The sequence below is a fragment of the Anolis sagrei genome, chromosome 1 (assembly GCF_037176765.1).
Source record: "Anolis sagrei isolate rAnoSag1 chromosome 1, rAnoSag1.mat, whole genome shotgun sequence".
In the NCBI taxonomy this organism is placed as follows: Eukaryota; Metazoa; Chordata; class Lepidosauria; order Squamata; family Dactyloidae; genus Anolis; species Anolis sagrei.
In genome coordinates, this window is record NC_090021.1 from 235,099,652 (window position 1) to 235,119,570 (window position 19,919).

Consider the following 19,919-nt stretch of genomic DNA (forward strand, 5'->3'; position numbering starts at 1 on the left):
CAACCCTGGTGTCCCCCAGGTCCAGAGACTAGCTTGGGAGTGGGAGGGATGGAGGGAATGGGCATCTGCTTCTCCCCCAGCCCTTGCCCACTCTCCATCCAAACCTAATCAAGTTGTCTTATTATTATTGCAGGGAGTGAGATTGAAGTCGGAGAACAGGGAGGGAATCTGAGCTTATCAGGTCAGACACATGATGCGGCCGGGATCTGCTTTTCACTAACGATGCAAACAAAGTAAAACGACCCCCTGGAGCAGGAAACCCAAGAGGTATCCAAGGCAGAGGGACACAGATTGAGCAGCTGTATGGGTTTCCATTGCTTCCTCGGTGTTAGTCACCCATCCTAGGAAGGGGCCTGATAAGCAAATGAGGCAGAGTAGAAAATGCACCTGCCCCTCAGCTCCTCACTATCCCTCTCCCAACAGCCTCAAATGACCTTTCTTTCTCTTTCCCCACATTTATGTCTTAATAGTTACCAGATATCGTACTTTCTTTTGTCCCATGCCCTTAACATGCATCCTTCTTTCTTTCATTCACCGATCCACTTCCCAGCCTCCCGCCACAACTTATACAGCCTACCTATTTCAAAGCAGGCACCTCAGCATTCTGTAAAACAAGCTTTTGGCCCCACCTGTGGTACTTGGCACTTCCCTGGCCCTCTGGATGGCTAAGATGAGGTTCCTGGCAGCGCTGCATCTGGGTGCTGTCATGCAGGCAACTCATGGTTTATTCAGTGCAAGGCTGGCTACTTTCCAGTGGCAATGGTAACTGGACTCTACAAAGACTCCTGGGTTGAATCTTAATGTTTCCCAACGTACATCAGAGGAAGCAAGCAGAAGGAATTATCTGGTGCAGACCTGCCAGTATGAGGTAGGGAAATTGTAGCCACAGAAGACCCTCAACTCCTCCAAACTCCCTAGACCAGGGGTCCTCAAACTATGGCCCGAGGGCCGAATGCGGCCCTCCAAGGTAATTTACCCGGCCCTCACTCAGGGTCAACCTAAGTCTGAAATGACTTGAAAGCACACAACAACAATCTATCTCATCAGCCAAAAGCAGGCCCACACTTCCCATTGAAATACTATGAGAATTGTTCTTCATTTTAATTATTGTATTGTTTTAAAGTACTTTTTGCACTACAAATAAGATAATAAGACCTTTTTTTCCACAAGCTTTCGATGGGTGAATAACTTGGGACTATGTTGGTTCTTGTTTTTATTGTATTTTAAAGTTGGTTGTATTGTTTAATCTACTGCTGTAAACCTCTCCGAGCCAAATTGAGCGTGGCGGTATACAAGTCAAATAAATAAATAAATATGTGCAGAGTGCATAGGAATTCATTCATTTTTTTCAAATTATAATCCGGCCCTCCACCAGTTTGAGGGACTTGAGAACTGGCCCTCTTCTTTAAAAGTTTGTGGACCCCTGCCCTAGACCATTCAAGGGAGGGAATTGGTGAAATGATTGTGCTGGAAGCTTCTAAGAGCAAATATTTTCCTTGTAAGTAAGTTCCAGAGGTCCTCTGCACCGTTTAAAAGGATTTTTCAGAAGTTATAATAATAACTTTAGTAACTTTATTTTTGTACCCTGTCTCCATATCCCCAAAGGGACTTGTGGTGTCTTACACATGACACAAAGTGCCTCAAACAATACATACAATAAAATAAACACACAATACAATACAAGATAAACCAGTAGTATATAAAACAACATCAAAATGATGCCCAATAACCTATAGCATTGATTGTTGTAAAAACATGGTCAAATGTAAACAACAAGAAGAGAAAGGGATAGTGCAAGTTGTAGCTAAAGAACAAGGGCATGGGATGAAAGTGCTGTGCTGTATCATAATTGCAGACCATTGGGCTAGACATTTTCAAAGGCTTGTCAAAGGCTAGAGATAGTTCTGAAAAATCAACCTCTTCCTTGTTACATTGAGGGGAGCACTCTTGTATTTTTGCAGTTCTCAGATGCTACCAGGGCAGAAAACTCTCTCTGGATCACCATGGCTGATCATTCAGGTAGTAGGGAACTAAACTATTTTCTTTCCCTATAAGATACACTACACAGTTTCTGACAACCACATTTGAATCCTTTGCACAACAAAGCTCCAATTCAGTAACTGTCATATAATCTTGAGTCTATGTGTGGTGGATGCATTACCATGCTGACTGGGAAGGGGGCACTGCTGTCCTGAAAGAGGCTAGACAATGTCTTTTAATTACATTGGGTGAATAACTAAAAAGAAAAATAAATGATGTATGATTTGGCTGGCTGGTAATATCTCCCTAGAGTAAAAGGAATTGGATAAAAAAGAAATACAGATCAGACACAAGGGTAAGGATTTGAAAATGTGTAGAGAAGCTGTGAATTACTTTATGTATCTATAACTGCCATAAGGAAGATCAGGAGTCAACTTTTTTCTCCCTCCCTTCTTTCTTTTCTGTCCCACAACCACTTTATGTACATTAACTGCAATGATATGGTCAAACCACTCTTACTGTCCAGAAGTTCCTTCTAGTGTTCCATCAAAATCTACCTTCTGGAGCTTCAAACCATTAGACCTGGTCTGTCCGCTCCTCTCTGTGACAGCTCTTGAGATATTTGAAAAGTGCCATCGTGCCACCTCAGATGCTACCAGAGCAGAAAACTTTCAATATTTTCCACATCTGTTTTATTCTCCATACACCTTATCTGTATTGCCCTTCTCTGAACTTACACCACCTTGCCTACATCCTTCTTAAAAGAAGGCATCCAGAGCTGGAGACAATGTTCCAGATGAAGCTTGTTTTAGGGAAGACTACCCTAAAATATAGCAGAGCACCCAAAAACAAACAGGATACTAAAAGTTTGAGCATCAGCTCACAGCAAGCAAAGCGTGTAGTGCTGTGTGATGTGGCTGTAAAGAATTTAGAGCTTAGGCAGGCAAAGATGCAGAGTCCAATTTTAAAAATCACAAAAGGTTTATTTACAATAAGAACTAACTACATTTCTTCATGGTAAAGAATTGGATCTGAGCCACTCTAACACCCATCTCATCTAAGGTTTCAAAGAGAAAAACACCAAACACTACATCTCTCTAACACACAAGCAGAGGGAGAGCTCAAAGCACACTGCATATATTAAGATGTAAGAAACAGAAGTCAGACTCAAAAAGGCTTGCAGTAGAAAAATATCCATTCTACATAACCAAAGTAAAATGAGAGCAGAAACAGAGAGAAGAGAACAAATCATTGCATTCTTACTGTCAGGATAGAGAAGTATGGCGAAATCAATCGTACAGGAGACATGGAAGAAGGGAGTCCTCGGTCTATTCTAATGCTAACTAACTTCTCCTCGTTGAGGACTTCAGACTTGGGCAGTGTGGGACTGAATCCCAACAGCTTGATCATTGAAACCTAGAACTGAAAGAGACCCCAATGGCCATTCAGTCCAACTTCATTCTGCCATGCAGGAAAACACAATCAAAACACCCCCAGCAGATGGCCATTCAGCCTCTGCTTAAAACCCCCAGAGATTTCACCGGACTCCAAGAAAGCATATTCCACTGCTGAATAGCTTTTGCTGTCAGAAAGTTTTTCCTAACATAGTCAATATAGGTCTGATTATGTTTGGAATATTACTTGCCTCGACTTGGAAACTATGCTTCCATTAATGCAGGCTATAGCCTCATCACACGAGAGCATGGATCCACTTTAAATCTGGTTGCTGTCTCCTGCAGAGTTCTGGGTTTTGTAGCTTAGTGAGACCCAGGACTTCTCTGGTTGAGCGGTTTAAAGGCCTTCTTCTAAACTACAAGCCCCAGAATTCTGCAAGAGGCAGAAACCGGATTTAAGGTGGATCTATGCCCTAGCCCAGACATGGGCAAACTTTGGCCCTCCAGGTGTTTTGGACTTCAACTCCCACAATTCCTAACAGCTGGTAGCCAATGTCTTCCTGTTAATTTCATTTTCCAGTAGCATTGTCTAGGGTGTTCCATGTTTCATACTTTCACAGTTCCATGTTTATCTATTACGTTAACAGAAATAGAAAGACCCCCGTTTTTCCTTTAGCTCCTGCTGACTAAACTGAATGCAAACTACTTTTGCACTTTGGACTCATAATTCAGCAATGGAAGTAAACTGAGGAGATAAAAAAATACAGTTCCCAGTAGAGCGAGAAACTGGCACATGTTGAAAGAAGTTAAAAAAGTGGAATGATTAGAGTATTAACCAGGGCTGACCGTGTTAAATCTAAACACTTGGAAGATTTGGATATGTCCCAATTCAACAAATGAGTCAGGTTAACTCTAGCATTGCAGACACAGAAGCAAGCGTACATGACACGTTACTTTGTAATAACATTTTATGACTGAATGTAAAAATAATCTCTGAATAAATCTACATAAACAAGTGAACTAGTGGCGGGTAATTTGCCCAGGGATCTCCCCAGCCAGCTGTTTTCCCTCCAAATATTACAGAGCAAAACCAAAAAAAAAACAGAGGAACCATAAACATAATAAAAGGATTTAAGTACAAACAAATAGAACTCTTTTCTATTGACGTAAGCAGAGAAAATTAAATGTCCAGCGCAAATCGCATTATCTGCTTGCAGGTGAATGATTTTCAAGTGTAGGTTTTCAAGATGTTGACTCCCTACATTTTTTGATAGTAATCCAATCTCTCCCATGTTTTCTGGGAGGATCACATCTAACTGATAACATATTTCTATAGTGAAAAAAGGAGACTAATTTCTCCATAAAGGACTCTGAGTACCTGACTCCTAATCCAATAGGTTTTCACTACACAATACAGTAGATTTAAGTGTCTTATTTATTTCCAGGTGAATGGTTTTGTCATCTTCCTTTGTTACAAGAAAGAGAGGAAAGAGTTCATTCGATAAAGGAATTTATCTTTGGGTTGCTGTGAGTTTTCTGGGCTTTATGGCCATATTCCAAAAGCATTCTCTCCTGATGTTTTGCCCACCTCTATGGCAGGCATCCTTGGAGGTTGTGAGTTTTCTGAGCATGCCTGCCATAGATGTGGGCGAAACGTTAGGAGAGAATACTTCTGGAACATGCCCAGAAAACTCACAGCAACCCAGTGATTCTGGCCATGAAAGCCTTCAACAACAAATTTATTTTTGTCTTCTAATGGAGAAAACATCTGCAAAGCAAAGGGACGAAAAGTGCTCAAAACAATGCCAAAACAAGCAGCTGTAAACATTTTTAAAGTAATGTCCAAGAAGAAGAGATGGCAACCAATGACAGCACACAATTTTTTTTCGTGTCAGGAGCAACTTGAGAAACTGCAAATTGCTTCTGGTGTTAGAGAATTGTCCATCTGCAAGGACATTGCCCAGGGGATGCCTGGATGTTTTTGACGTTTTACCATTCTTTTGGGAGACCTTTCTCATGTCCCTGCATAGGAAGCTGGGGCTGACAGATGGGAGCTCACCCCGCTCCCTGATTCCAATCTTCAACCTTTCAGTCAGCAGTCCTGCCAGCACAAGGGTTTAACCCATTGCGCCACCTGAGGGGGGGGGGGGGCTCCTAGCTAATAATTATAATAGGGCCGAACTCTTGCAAAGAGAAGCACACATTTCTCTTGCCTTGGTGTGTCAGGGAAATGCCCCTCTAAGGATGCATCTATACCACAGAATTAATGCAATTTGGCACCACTTTAACTGCCATGACTAAATGCTATGGAACCATGGGATTTGTAGTTTGGAGGGGCACCAGCACTCTTTGGCATAGAAGGCCAAAAAAAAACTTGCAAAACTGTGAGCAGAAACCTGCCCTGCTAGACACAGATGGCTTTGATAAACTGGTGGCTTGCCGGACCCTTCCCTGCCCCACTGACATCAGCACTAGCCTTGTTTATGGTGGGTTTGGGACAGAAGACTTCCTAGAGATGGAGGCGACAGGGCAGAAGATATGGATTATGGTGTGAAATTGCTTGATTGTCCTTTAACCAATTAAGCCTGACAATGTCTGGGTGACGCCCCAAGAGCAAGCAAGAACGCCCCAAGAACAGCCTGGTTACTTTGCTGGCCGTGTTCCTAATGCTGCACCTTTTAAGAGATTGGTACAAGTCCTAGGTTTCCACAGTATTAAGACCTGGCTGTTAAAAGTGGTGTCAAACTGCAGTGATTCGACTGTAGACACAGTCTTAGTCTACAGCAGGTCTGGGCAAACTTGGGCCTCCAGGTGTTTTGGACTTCAACTCCAAAATGTGGCCCCTTTTATCTCAGGCTCTTCCCATTTTCCCTGTCCTCTCGGCATAAGGACATAGTGGCCCGCCACATCCTTATGCAGAAAGGACGGGGGGAGGAAGACACCTAGCAGCTGAGAGAACTCTGGAGTGCTCTCGGCCATCACCTATCTCACGCTCCTCCTGGCATAATGCTGAGAAGACAGCCCAAAGACTGGGAGAGGAGGATCGGGACAGTTGTTGCATGTCTCGTTTTCCTCCCGGCATAAGGATGGGGCAAGCAGCCTCATCCTTATGCCAGGAGGACAACCCAGCCCCACCCTCTCACAGGCCCTGTCCCTCCTGGGCCTGTCCCACCCAGTACATGCCCGTCTGCCCTCCCTCCTGGCCCGGCCCTCTCAGTTGGTCCCATTATGTGGCCCTAAGGCAAAAAAAAAAAAAAAAAGACCATGCCTATATTTGTGAGGCCAAAATCCCATTAGCTTTTTTTTTTGCTGCTGCATCCCATTGTTGGCTCATGTTTAACTTGTTGTCCACAAGGACTCCAAGATATTTGAACCGGGTTGTGGCGCAGCTGGTTGGGAGTCAGCTGCATTAAAATCACTACTGACTAAAAGGTCATGAGTTCAAAGCCAGCCCGGGTTGGAGTAAGCTCCCAACAATTTGTCTAGCTTGTTGTCAACCTTTGCAGCCTGAACGACAGTTGCATCTGTCAAGTAGAAAATTTAGAAAAAAGGGGAAGGAAGGAAAGAAGGAAAGAAAAAGGGAAGGAAGAAAGGAGAGAAAGAAAGAAAAAGGGGAAGGAAGAAAGGAGAGAAGGAAAGAAAAAAGGGAAGGAAGGGGAGAAGGAATGAAAAAAGGGAAGGAAGAAAGGAGAGAAAGAAAGAAAAAAGGGAAGGAAGGAGAGAAGGAGAGAAAAAGAGAAGGAAGAGAGAAGGAAAGAAAAAAGGGAAGGAAGGAGAGAAGGAATGAAAAAAGGGAAGGAAGAAAGGAGAGAAGGAAAGAAAAGGGAAGGAAGGAAGGACGGAAGGAAGGAGAGAAGGAAGGAAAAAAGGGAAGGAAGGAAGGAAAGACGGAAAGAAAAAAAGGAAGGAGAGAAGGAAAGAAAAAAGGGAAGAAAGGAAAGAGAGAAGGAAAGAAAAAAAGGGAAGGAAGGAAAGAGAGGAGGAAAGAAAAAAGGGAAGGAAGGAAAGAGAGGAGGAAAGAAAACAGGGAAGGAGAGAAAGACGGGAGAGAAAGAGGGAGGGAAGGTTGGTCACAGCAACGCGTGGTGGTGGGTACACCTAGTAAATAAATTTTCTCCACGTCCTGCTGTCGAGCCAGGCATCGTCCCCCATTCTGTATCTTTCTATTTCATTTTTTTTTCTGCCTAAGTGGAGTATCTTGCATTTGTCCCTGCCGAACTTCATTTTGGTTGGGAAATGACCAGGCCAGACCATGGGGGAAAGGTTGACTCTGCCCCTCAAAGCAAGACGTTTCCCCTCCTGCGCCTTTAAGGAGCAGCCCGGGCTCCAGAGCTGCTGCTCCAGCATGAGTCAGCATTTCTCTCGGAGGACTTTTATTGCGCCGCTGCCACTCTGCCAAGAGAGAGGCGAGCCCGTCTTGATTCCTGCAGCTTTGTCCCGAGGAGTCGGATTTTTGCAGCGAGTAAGGCGCTTCCCGGGCGGGGAGGGACTGGGTGGGGGGCTCAAAACGAAGCGGGTTGGCTCAAGAGAGAAAGCCCGCTGGGTTTGGGGGAGCTGGGGGCGATTTCGGATTGCATCCCTTCGCTAACCAGAGCTCCTTTTTGTCGTTCTCCTTGCAGTGCCTGGCAAATACACGCTCACCTACTTTCCCGTCCGCGGTGAGTGCATAAGACACACACACACACACCTCTCTAGGAAAGCAAGGGCCTTGCATGCTACGCAGTTACACCGCTCTTGCCCCACTTTAGCACGGCCATGGCTGCATCCCAGGGGATGATGGGAGGTGTAGTTGTAGTTTGTGGAGGAAGCGGAGGCTCTTGGAGATGCTTACTGCGTGCTTTCAAGTCGTTTCCCACATCCTGCGATTCTAAGACGCACCCCATTTGTTTATATGGGAGGAAAGTGCATCTTAGAATCGAGGAAATGCGCAGGATATCTACAACAAACATTCAATGCCGGGACAAGAATTCACATACACACAGATTAACATTAAAAACATGTATCTCAGTATTAAACTACACCATTTTAAACCGTCTTGCTCATCTGCGTCAAATCTAATTGGCCTGGTAATCTTTCCTATTGCTGCTTTATTGCCCAGTCCCGAAAGCTGGGTCCCACAGCCAAGTTTTGACCATCCTTCTGAAGGACTGGAGAGAGGGAGCCCATCTGATCTCACCAGGAAGGGAGTTCCATAGGGGGGGGGGAGGGGGGCAATCACCAAGAAGGCCCTCTCTCTCATTCCCACCAATTGCACCTGTGACATTGACGGGACAGAGAGTAGGGCCTCCGCGGAGGATCTTAATCTCCGCGATAGTTCATAGGGGGAGATGTGTTCAGACAGGTAAATTGGGCCAGGAACGTTTAGGGCTTTATAGGCCAAAGTCAGCACTTTGAATTGTGCCCGGTAGCAAACTGGCAGCCAATGGAACTAGTGTAATATGGGAGTTGTATGCTCCCTGTATGCCACCCCAGTTATTAACCTAACCTAGTCTCGTTGGACTATTTGAAGCAGTTTTCAAAGGCATCCCCATGTAAAGTGTGTTGCAGTAGTCTATCCTGAATGTACCGAGAGCATGGACCACCGTGGCCAAGCAACCTTCTCCAAGCCTTCACTACTTATTTGTTTGCATATCATTGTGTTTGCTTACTGTACTGCATATATATGTGTTTTGATATGTAGCTTCCTTAACTCTATGTTGTTTGAGGTTGTGGGAGGGACTGCAGACCATGGGTCCAGATCTGGGACTATTCAGACTGAGACGCCATTTTAGAAGTGTTGTGTTGTGCACCTTCAGTATTTTTATATATTTATTTATTTACGGTATTTCTATCTCGTTCAGGCCCATAGCCAGGACTTTGATTGGGGGGGGGGGGGCTGAGTTTGATTCGGGGGGGGGGGCGCTGGGGATCTACCCTAGCAAACCTTTTGTATCATTATCCCAATACCCCCATGCATATGGGATATATTGAGCATAGTGATTAGATCATGATATGAATAAATATAACAGTTTAAATAATTTGTGCCAAATTTGGTCCAGTGAATGAAAATACATCCTGCATATCAGATATTTACATTATGATTCATAACAGTAGCAAACAGTTATGATTTAGCAACAAAAATAATTTTATGTTTGGAGGTCACAACAACATGAGGAACTATATTAAGGGGCATTACAGGTTATCAACTGATAAGCAATGTACCTGTATGCTGAAGTTTGTAAGTAAACCAGCTATGTTACTTTAACAAAGACTGCTTATTTTTGTCTCTTGAGAGCATGGTTTAAAACCAAATATATTTAATGAGAGAGTAGATAATTTTTTGAGCAACTGAAATAACACTTCCGAAGATCTGCTATTTAGTTTGTGTATTGGCATATCATTGTTCCTGATAGTTTAAAGAGATAACCAGGTCTATCAGTCTAACAACTGAGAAATCTAATTTGCCTTGCATGAATAATACTCGTGGACATATACCACTAAAGAAGAGATTCACTCAAATGAGTTTTTAGCTCTTCTCAGGAACATCATCCTTTACAAAAAAGGTTATGATTTTCCAAAGGGTAGTGAATGCCAATTAATCTCCAAAAGGTCAAGTTTCCAAAAGGCTATGGAGATTCTGGTTTTCCAAAAAGGTTACGATCTCAAAGGTCATCCTTTCCCCCAAAAGTATGTGCCAAAGTTTTTCTACTTCCTTCTGTGCCAGAGGTAAAATCAGTTGGCTTACTTTGGCACACCTTGGAACTACAATTAAACCCTTGAACTTCATAGACTGAAAATTAAGCCAAGGTTTTTTGTTGTGCCCTTCGAACTTCACCCGATTTTAATTGCGTTTCTTTTCCTTTTCTTGCTTTTAGATCCATGCATATGACCACCGCAAATCGGGTCAGGTGCTTTGTGGTGATTGCATGCATGCACAATCTTTTGGGGTTTTTCTTTTGCCTTTTTCTGCAGACCATTCTGTTTTTCCCTGCCTACAGATGTGGGAAAGTATCTTGGGTTGGCTCTACACTGCCATATAATCCAAAGAAGATAATCTGGATTTTCTATGGCAGTGTAGATGGCACCTTATGTTGGATGCATTGTCTTGCCACATATTTTGCATTTCTTCATGATGTTTTGGGGTTTCTTCCTCACCAGGACGTGGCGAAGCCACCCGGATGCTGCTGGCTGATCAAGGCCAGGAGTGGACAGAAGATGTAGTGACTGGGGAGATATGGCAGAAGGGAGACCTCAAGAAATCTTGTGTGAGTTGTGCTATTTGGGGAGTTTAGATCGGGCCTGCACATTCTGTGGACCTCCCAAGTGTTGTTGAAGGCTTTCATGGCTGGAATCACTGGGTTGCTGTGAGTTTTCTGGGCTGTATGTTCCAGAAGCGTTCCAGAAGAGAGAAACGCCAGGATAGAATGCTTCTGGAACATGGCCACACAGCCTGGAAAACTCACAGCAACCCACTACTTCCCAAGTGTTTTGGTCTTCAGCTCCCAGAATTCCTGACCATTTGACAAGCTGGCTAAGGCTTCTGGGATTTGTAGTCCCAAACACCTGGAGGGCCACAAGTTTAGAGAGTTGGGGATCCTTCTGAAATAGGGATTTTATGTAGCTTTCCAAACTATCCCTTCAATCCCTCCCTTCTTGCATGCTAAAAGTTGCAGCTTTATCCCCTGATGGGAATAAGTACTGAAATGTTCAGTCGCTAACTCCTGCTAACTCTTGCCCACATCACTTGCTCTTTCTCCTCCTCCACCAGGTCTTTGGCCAAGTGCCTAAATTTCAAGATGGAGATTTTGTACTGGTCCAGTCAAATGCTATCCTGCGTCACTTGGCGAGGAATCATGGTATGGAAAGATTCAGGGGAAATAATGGTGAAACTGTTGCATGGGTGGTACAAATTGGAAGTTGTATCAGCAAAGGAGGGGAAATGTATACAGGCAATCCTCGAGTTACAGACATCCAATTTACAAAAGATTTATACATAAGACCTAGGGTGAGACAACAGGAACTGAGAGAAAGCTACCCTGGAAGAGTTATCATGGGGAAAAGGTGTCTCCACGGAAGCTTTCTCATCAATCCTTGTTTATTTGTGTATTTATTTACTTACTTTATTTATACCCTGCCTTTCTCACCCCAAAGGGGACACAAAGCTTCCACAACAAGCCACATTTTTCAAAATCCCATTGTCACAGGGACAGAAAGGGATGTGAAATCTTCTGAATAGGGGCACAGAGATCGAAAAAAAACACCACAGGAATGTTAGCCCATCCATATGCTGCCCGTGTGTGTGTGTGTGGGGGGGGGGGGGAGGGGGGCTGGGGCTGGTGGTACACTTAGGAAATGTACCTGTTCTGACTTACAGACAAATTCAACTTAAGAGCAAACCTATGGAACCTATCTTGTTTGTAACTTGGGGACTGCCTGTACATATGCTTTGGCTGTGTACACAAAACTTTGTCTCTTGGATGTGTTGCTCAGGTTCAGTTTTTGGACAAGCTGGTTTGGGGGAGGTGGGGGTGCGATCATTAAAAAATTAAGTTTAAGTTTAAAAATCTTGTTTTCCAAGTTCAGAGTATTAACCATTGCAGCAAATTGTTGGGATTCTTTGTTCAGCAACAAGGCAACTCCCTTCTTCAGCAGAAGCACTCCGCCTCCGGTTAAGGAGCAGACAAGCACAACTTGAATCTTTAGTAGAAAACGTTATACAACAGTATTTAGATATATCTAGCAGATGTTCTTGACTCTTCTCTAGCCCTTCTTCTCAACACTCCCAGTCAGTTCATGCCTTCTCCATAGTATTAGCTTCTCTCTAGTTTGCTTCATTAATCCTTCAGACTTAGAATCTCCATCTCCAACAGCTCAAGACTCTGACAATAAGAACTCTAACAGAGAAGATTGTGGTTTTTTATTACTTTTTCAGCTACCCCACCATAGCTGTAAATTACTCAATACTAGCCAGGTGATTAAATCCTTGATGCTTGCTACTGGGGTGGTTCTTATAATTGTTGGAATTCAACCCACACTGCCCAAGTCTCAAGTTCTCAACGAGGAACGGTTTAGTTAGCCTATTATAGACTAGTGGTTCCCAACCTTTGGATCTCCAGATACTTTGGACTTTATCTCCTACAGTTCCTAACAGCTGGTAAACTGGCTGGGATTTCTGGGAGACTAAGGCTTTCCTTTCCCCCATGTCTCCTGTATGACAGTTGGGAATTAATCAGTTTCTTCTGTTTCTGATCTCATTCTGATTGGTTGTGTAGAACGGATACTTTTCTACTGCAAGCCTTTTAAAATCTGACTTCTGTTTCTTACATCTGAGTATGTGCTGTGTGCTTTGAGATCTCTCTGTGCATGTGTGTCAAGAGAGATGTAGTGATTGGTGTTTCCCCCCCTCTCTTTGAAACCTAAAAAGAGATGACCGTTAGAGCTGCTCAAACCCAGTTCTTAACCATGAATAATTGTAGCTTGTTGTTGTTGTTGTTGTTGTTCATTCGTTCAGTCGTCTCCAACTCTTCGTGACCTCATGGACCAGCCCACGCCAGAGCTCCCTGTCGGCCATCACCACCCCCAGCTCCTTCAAGGAATTGTAGCTAGTTCTTTATTATTGTAAATAAACCTTTGGTGATCTTTGCCTGCCTAAGCTCTTAATTCTTTACAGCCACATCTCATAGCAATTCACTCTCTGCTTGCGAATGAGCTGAATGCTCAGCTTTAAGTATCCTGTTTGATTTTTGGATAATCTGCTATATTTTAGGGTAATTTTTCCTAACAATAATTACTTATCGTCATAATAATAATAATAATCTTTATTTCTACTCCGCCACCATCTCCCCAATGGGGACTCGGGGTGGCTTACATGAGGCCAAGCCCAAACACAGATACTTTAGAAATGATGGAATGTTAAAAAACTCTGACAATAACAATACTAGTAGTTCTTGCAATCATAATCAATGACAAAAACAAAAGCAAGAGATACAAGCCAAGGAAAAGCAGATTAGATTGAACAATGAATAAATGGATATAAACATAATTAAATGAAATATTACAGCCAAATAGACTGTTGTTTTCAAGTGTGTCTGGAGGCTAGACCATCTAGACACCCATGATGGAAGACCATCTTACTCGTCCAACGAGGGATCGCCTAAGTAAAGTAAGGAGGGTAGAAACCTGGGGATTCTGTAATGCAGGGATTATTATCTAGAATATGGGAAACTGAATGACCCTTCTCTGGGACCACCGTGGGCCAAATGAAATCTAGGGTTCACACACCCGGATGTTACTAAGCCTGAGGAGTTGTCTTTGCCTACTCCACATCCTTCTGAAAGAGCAGACACAAACACTCTCCCCTAGTGCCAAATGAAGGTATAGTTCTGCAGCTGGCACCTATGTTCAGGAGTTTGAATTGCTTTGAGTGATTTTTTTTCTTGGCTGGGATGAGCCCACATGAAGCAAATTACATAGCTGGAGGGACTTTGCCTGCCCTTGTGCATTCCTTCTTTGGGAAAGATGCAGGACAGGCAAAGCTCAAGTCTGCTGCTATCTGCCTGTCATTGATTGGAGGGAATAGTAGGGTTCCAGCCCCTTTCACTTCTCACCCTTTTGAAATAAGAAGGAGAAACACTGGTGTGATATGGGAGCTTTTTGGAAGGGAGTGGCTTCAGCCAACGCATTGGTCAGTAACATACGAGGATCTCTGTGGGCTTGATTAGGTACAGGAGGCAGACACTCCTCTCTTGGGAAAGACTATAAAGTTATTTCCACATTGTTTTTCAAATCTCAGCGGTTAGCTATGAGAATTCTGTGGTTGGGGAGAAATGAAGAAGCGTATCTCTGAATGCCTGAAGATTTTGAGAGAACATGAAGACACAATTTTTCCCATTCCTTTTTTTTATTTGTCAGGGCTGTATGGTCAAGATGCACGAGACGCAACGCTGCTGGACATGGTGAATGATGGAGTGGAGGACCTACGTTTGAAATATGTCCGCCTCATCTATCAGAACTATGTGAGTTGCGAGATGAAAGGACTTGGTTTTGTTTCCATTCTGAGAATCACAAGCTGTTCATGGTCTGTTGGACTCTATGACAGTAGCTAGAAAGGAGTTAGAGCATGAGGAGTGTGACACCAAGGAAAGTAGTGTTGATTTTCAGGGAAAACCAATGTCTGAAAATACTAGAAACAATTTCCCAGTTAGTCTGATGCACAATTCAGTTGAATTATCAATATTGAAATGTTGTCAACACAAGAGCTCCAGTAGAAAAGAATGTGAACACTAAGGGAGACTCAAAACTCAGCTTCCTCAATTGCCTGACTCATGTCTCATTTGCTTGAGTAGGAAAAATGGGAATGCCTCTGTAGGAAAGGAGAATGTATAGAAGCCTACAGATTTCAGTTCCTTGCTTCTGTTGAGAGGAGTCCTTTGACCAAGATCAGGACTGTGGTAGAATGAAAATCACACATAGTTCACTTCTTTACTAATCCACACACGGTCTTGCAAGGGAAAAGATATGCCACACAGATGATCAGTAAAGAATAAGGTGTTTATTCTTTGTTACACAGATCAACATATATACAGTCATGTGAACAGTTGCATTAACTCACACAGTGTGAGAGATTAAAGTGGTCTCCATGTGAAGGATCTTCTTCCAGCAGCTCAGAAGCAGAAAATACTCTACTATTTTAGTAAGCTCCTGCACAGAAACCTTAAACATGTAACTGTTGCCAAACTCCCAAGCTCAGCTAGCTTCTGGGAATGGTCCAACCAATCAGCTTCCTGCTTTGCATTTTTCAGTTAACACACTCACCAACTAATTTTACATGCTTCAACAAGGGCTCAGCTCTGGCAGACATCAAACCCAAAAGATAGCTGTTCCATCTTTATTCTTGCAATATTGTAGAAGGAGCTTCAAGCTAAACTGCATCAACTCACCTACAGATATTAATTCATTCACTTAATTCATTCTCTCATACAAGAATGATAATTTACAAACGTTTTCTCCCCTGCTTCCTGAAATAAGAAGCATTTTTCCACATTCTATTTCTTTTCTTTTGCAATTTGGGACTTTTAAAAAAAGATTTGGAAAAAAGATTTACATGAAGCAAATGCGTATTTTTGTTTTAAAAAATCCCCTTGCAAATGCAAAGCAAGAACTGGTCTTTTTAGTGCTGCACAGGGTGAGATTCTAGTTCTGGGTGACAGATTTTTTTTTGATGATATGTTTCTGCCTTTCTGGCCTGTATTGTGTATGTTTGGGAGTAGTCTTTATATTCCTCCTCACTCATACCGTTCTCCCGCATTTCCATGAAGGTGATCAGGTGATAGGATTCTTTGGTTGGAAGGAAAGAAACTTTATTCAAAAGGCCTTGTCACTATGCTGACTGTTCCTTCCTGATAGGATGCAGGCAAAGCTGAGTACATTGAGGCCCTGCCAGCCCAGCTCCGCCCTTTTGAGAACCTTCTGGCTCAGAATGATGGAGGGAAAGGCTTCATTGTAGGCAAAAAGGTAAGTTAGTCCTTTAATGGAGGCAGTATCGGGATTAGTTAGCTTACTTGACTCATAAGGCATTGATTCCATTATAGCTTATTTTTAAACCATTTAGAACAATGAGGAATCATTGAAATATAGTTATAGCTCATTTAACAAAGTAGATATGTTCCTGGGCAGCCCTCTTTAATAGAAACTTTGTTACTTGAGGCAGAAATAATATGGAAAGGGTAGGCTCCTTCACTACAAAAGTAAACAACACCTTTTTCATTTTGTTGTTGTTTGGTTTCAAGTCTTCTGATTTATTATGAGTCTTATCATGGCAAGATTTATTTTGAGGCTGAGAGAGCATTTAGGAGGGTTCTGTGGCTAGACCAGTGTCCTAGTCTAATGTTCAAGCTACGACACTGGCTTGAATCTATCTACCTACCTACCTACCTACCTACCTATCTATCTATCTATCTATCTATTTAATGTTCAAGCTACAACACTGGCAACCTTTTTATTCAGAACTAAGGGTTATGCACATACGAAATGAAACAACCAGGTCAGGTAAACAAGAATATCTGGGTATGTTTTAGTCACCACTTCAAGCCTTCTTCCAAAATGCATCCTGAGATGGATTTTTTTTCTTTCACAACTTTTCATTTTTAAAACAATTGCCATTTTGATTGACAACTTATAGATAGTTGCTTTCTAAGCATACTTATGCAGAACTGTTGTTCAGTAAGGAATTCCAAAGGCAGCTGCTGTTTCCCTTGCCTGGTGTAAGGAGGAACACACAGCTGCAATTGGATGGGATAATGTACAACCCTGCTCTTTCTCCATTCAAATATTGTTTAGAGAGGCCTACTTTTGCAACCCAACAGGATAGTCAGTCTTTTGTACATCAAGGGGCATAGATTTCATCACTGGAATATTTAATGTAGACCAACAGCTTATTTGCAGTTAGTGCAGTTCTTTTAAAACTATTATTACATAGTTTCCATGAGTTCTTCTAATAACCATCTAGCTGTTGAATTTTGCATTATGATGGAGTCACGTAGCTCTACAGTTATTTGGCAATTACCGACATGTAATTGGCCAGATTTTCGAGGTATGGGAGTAAGTGACAGACTAGCCAAAGCTCTTCCAATCTATTGAGTTCCTGTGGGCTTCCAGTAAGAGATGAGTTCAGAAATATGCACTTCCTTCTTCAAAGAAAAGTGCTATCCCATCCAGGAAGGCTACTTATTTAATATTATATACTTTATTTTCTACACTCTATGTATTATGAAAATTAACCCTTTGCATCCAGCAACCAGAATTCCATAACTTTTGGAAATTATGCACCTTTAGTATGTGATTTCTCATTTGTATAATTTACTTAGTTACTGGAAAAGGCAAATATCTGTGCAAAGCACCACAATCAATAAATGGACAGCTTGTTCATCCACTTCAGATGTTTGTGCTTATTACCCCCTTTTTGAACTGCTAGGTTGGCAGAAGCTGGGGCTAACAGCGGGAGCTCACCCCGCTCCCCGGATTCGAACCACCGATGTTTTGGTGAGCGATTTCAGTAGCTCAGTGGTTAACCCATTGCACCACCGGGGGTTATATATGCAACATTTAATGGTAGTGTTTCTTGAAACTGAGCAGAGCTGCTTTAAACTTTTTAAAATGGAACATTGTGTATGTACAAGCAAGCACACATTAGGGACTGTTTACAGATGAAAACACTGAACAACATAGATATGACCCTGGTCTCTCTATTATTGTGTGTTGTGCTATATTTAGTAGAGCAAGGGATGACAGTAATATTTTTTAATGTTTACAACTTCTTCTTCTTTCTTCAGATCTCTTTTGTAGACTACAACCTCCTCGACATACTACAGTTGCATCTCGTCCTGGCACCGAAATGTCTGGATTCCTTCCCTTTGCTGGCTGCCTATGTGCAGAGGCTCAATGCTAGACCACATCTCAAGACTTACCTGGAATCTGAGGGCCGCAAACAGCGTCCCATCAATGGAAATGGCAAACAGTGAATGAATTCCTTCACAGTGAGGCAGCTTTTGTGATGTCCCGTGGAATCTTTGTAGAGGTTTTTTGTAGTATGGGCAAAATAAATGCTAGTTTCAGTAAAATATCTTTTTGCCTTTTTGATGGGGAGAAAAAAAGGGTATAAGTCAACAGAAGTGCTAGGAATCTTTGAAAGGACCCAGTAAACTAGGATGGTAGCTCTCATTTAATAATAATCATCATCAACTTTATTTATATTCTGCTCTATCTCCCCGGCTTTTCACCAACAAAGGTACAACTTGGGAGGCAGTTGACATAATTGTAGAAGAAATATTAATCAGATATCACTCTTTCCAAAAAGGATAACTTCAGCTGTTGAAGCATATAACTTAGAGTGGAGCTATAGCACAAGGTATTGGGCTAAGCACCCCATGCTTCTCTGACAACAACCCAAGTTGTGTTTACCCTTTGAAAACCAGGAATGAGCCAATCGTAAAACTTTCAGCATCTTTTCAATGTGGACTCTGGCTTTATGCTTAACTAAAACTGTACTTTCTTAGGAGCTGAATAACACTAAAAGGTAATATAAAAATACTTAATCTGCTGGGGCTGACATATTACATGGCATTTGGTGACTGATAGTGTACCATGGCTGGTCCCCACCTGGGTACACTATTCACAGGGTCTTCTTGGGGAACAACAGGTGGGCAATCCTTTCATACCTGCAGGATGAAGCTCACTGAAAAGCTTTGAGCTAATTGTCTTCTGGGCTAGCTAGTTCTACAGAGTTGTCTTGTAGAATACTGATAACAGAAAGCTAATCTGGAGTGTACTCCATAGCATATGAGAGCAGCAGGTTAACAAACAGATTAGCATGGGGGCTCAAGGCAAATCGCATGGCAAATTACATGGCAAACACAAACAAAAGGTATAACGCAGCATTAGCAACAGCACCCATGGGCATAAGGCCAACAGGACAATGTTTGCATCTCTGCCAGGTTCTTTCCCCAACTATTTGTAATGTGCTGATCAGGCAGAGAAGGATAGTTACTTAATTGGAGGATTTAATCAAGCTTTAAGAGTTTAACCCAGTGGTTCTCAGCCTATGGGTCTCCAAATCTTTTGGCCTATGATTCCCAGAAATCCTAACAGCAGGTAAACTGGCTGGGATTTCTGGGAGTTGTAGGCCAAAACACCTGGAGACCCACAAATTGAGAACCACTGGTTTAACTAAACTGCTAGATCCATCTCAAGATAGGTTCATCACCTTGGATAGTGCCTTTAAACAATACAAAATTTGGAGTGCATTTACCACCCCATTGACATTCGGAACCAGCAACTGCTACTATCCCTGATGAGAAGACAAGTGGGTGAGATGATCCCCTTGCCCACCGAAGACCAAATAACAAGCACTGGAGGCACCAATACAGTATGCCAAGTTCAGAAGGATGGGAATGTTTAGGGTGATTGGGTGAATCTGGAGAAATGAGTAGAAGGGCACTGTTGTAACCACTATCCCACATCTTAACCATGACATATGAACAAGTTGTCTCATTGGGCCATTTTGGTATGGCAGTGTTGGAATGATCTTAAACAAATCTTTCCTTGGCATTTTGGAACACTTCCATACAGTTGTACTGGAGGGGTGTTGCCCCAACAGCACATCCCAGTATAATGGGATCATCCTTCTCAGGCCAAGAATCAATAGGATCAAAGAGATCAGCAATGTAATCCTTCTCCTGGCAGCACAGCTCAACAGCTGTTTGAAAATGAAGCAAACTGGCAAAAGCAGGATGTTCTGGGACAGAGAGAAAGAGGGCTCCGGAAACCCCAAGTCCTCTCCCTGTTGTCCTACACCTTTTGTCACTAAAGAGATGCCACCCAGTGTCTTGAAGAATAGCCAAGCATCTGAAATGTCCACAATTGCACCCTGATTGTGTACCTTTTACATAAAGTAAAATCAGTGCAAAACAAGATTTTGAAAGAGGTAAATAAAATGATGCAGATGGCATATTTTTTTCTTGAAAAGAAAAAAAGCACTCTTGGATGTTTAGCTTAGAAAACAAATAATGG

General features: G+C 42.5%; 1 protein-coding gene across 1 annotated transcript; it reads left to right on the forward strand.

Moving 5' to 3' along the window:
• The first annotated feature begins 7,685 nt into the window (after positions 1–7,685).
• GSTP1 (glutathione S-transferase pi 1) lies at positions 7,686–17,971 on the forward strand. Its single transcript, XM_060771406.2, has 7 exons — positions 7,686–7,836; positions 7,994–8,032; positions 10,512–10,618; positions 11,122–11,209; positions 14,265–14,368; positions 15,759–15,866; positions 17,684–17,971. Coding segments are annotated over exons 1-7 (636 nt in total). The 5' UTR covers positions 7,686–7,835; the 3' UTR covers positions 17,873–17,971.
• Positions 17,972–19,919: the final 1,948 nt, after the last annotated feature.

Coding starts and splice junctions, on each gene's coding strand:
- GSTP1 (XM_060771406.2), top strand. Junction 8,033..10,511: donor CACCTACTTTCCCGTCCGCG/GTGAGTGCATAA, acceptor CTTCCTCACCAG/GACGTGGCGAAGCCACCCGG. Junction 15,867..17,683: donor GCTTCATTGTAGGCAAAAAG/GTAAGTTAGTCC, acceptor TTCTTTCTTCAG/ATCTCTTTTGTAGACTACAA.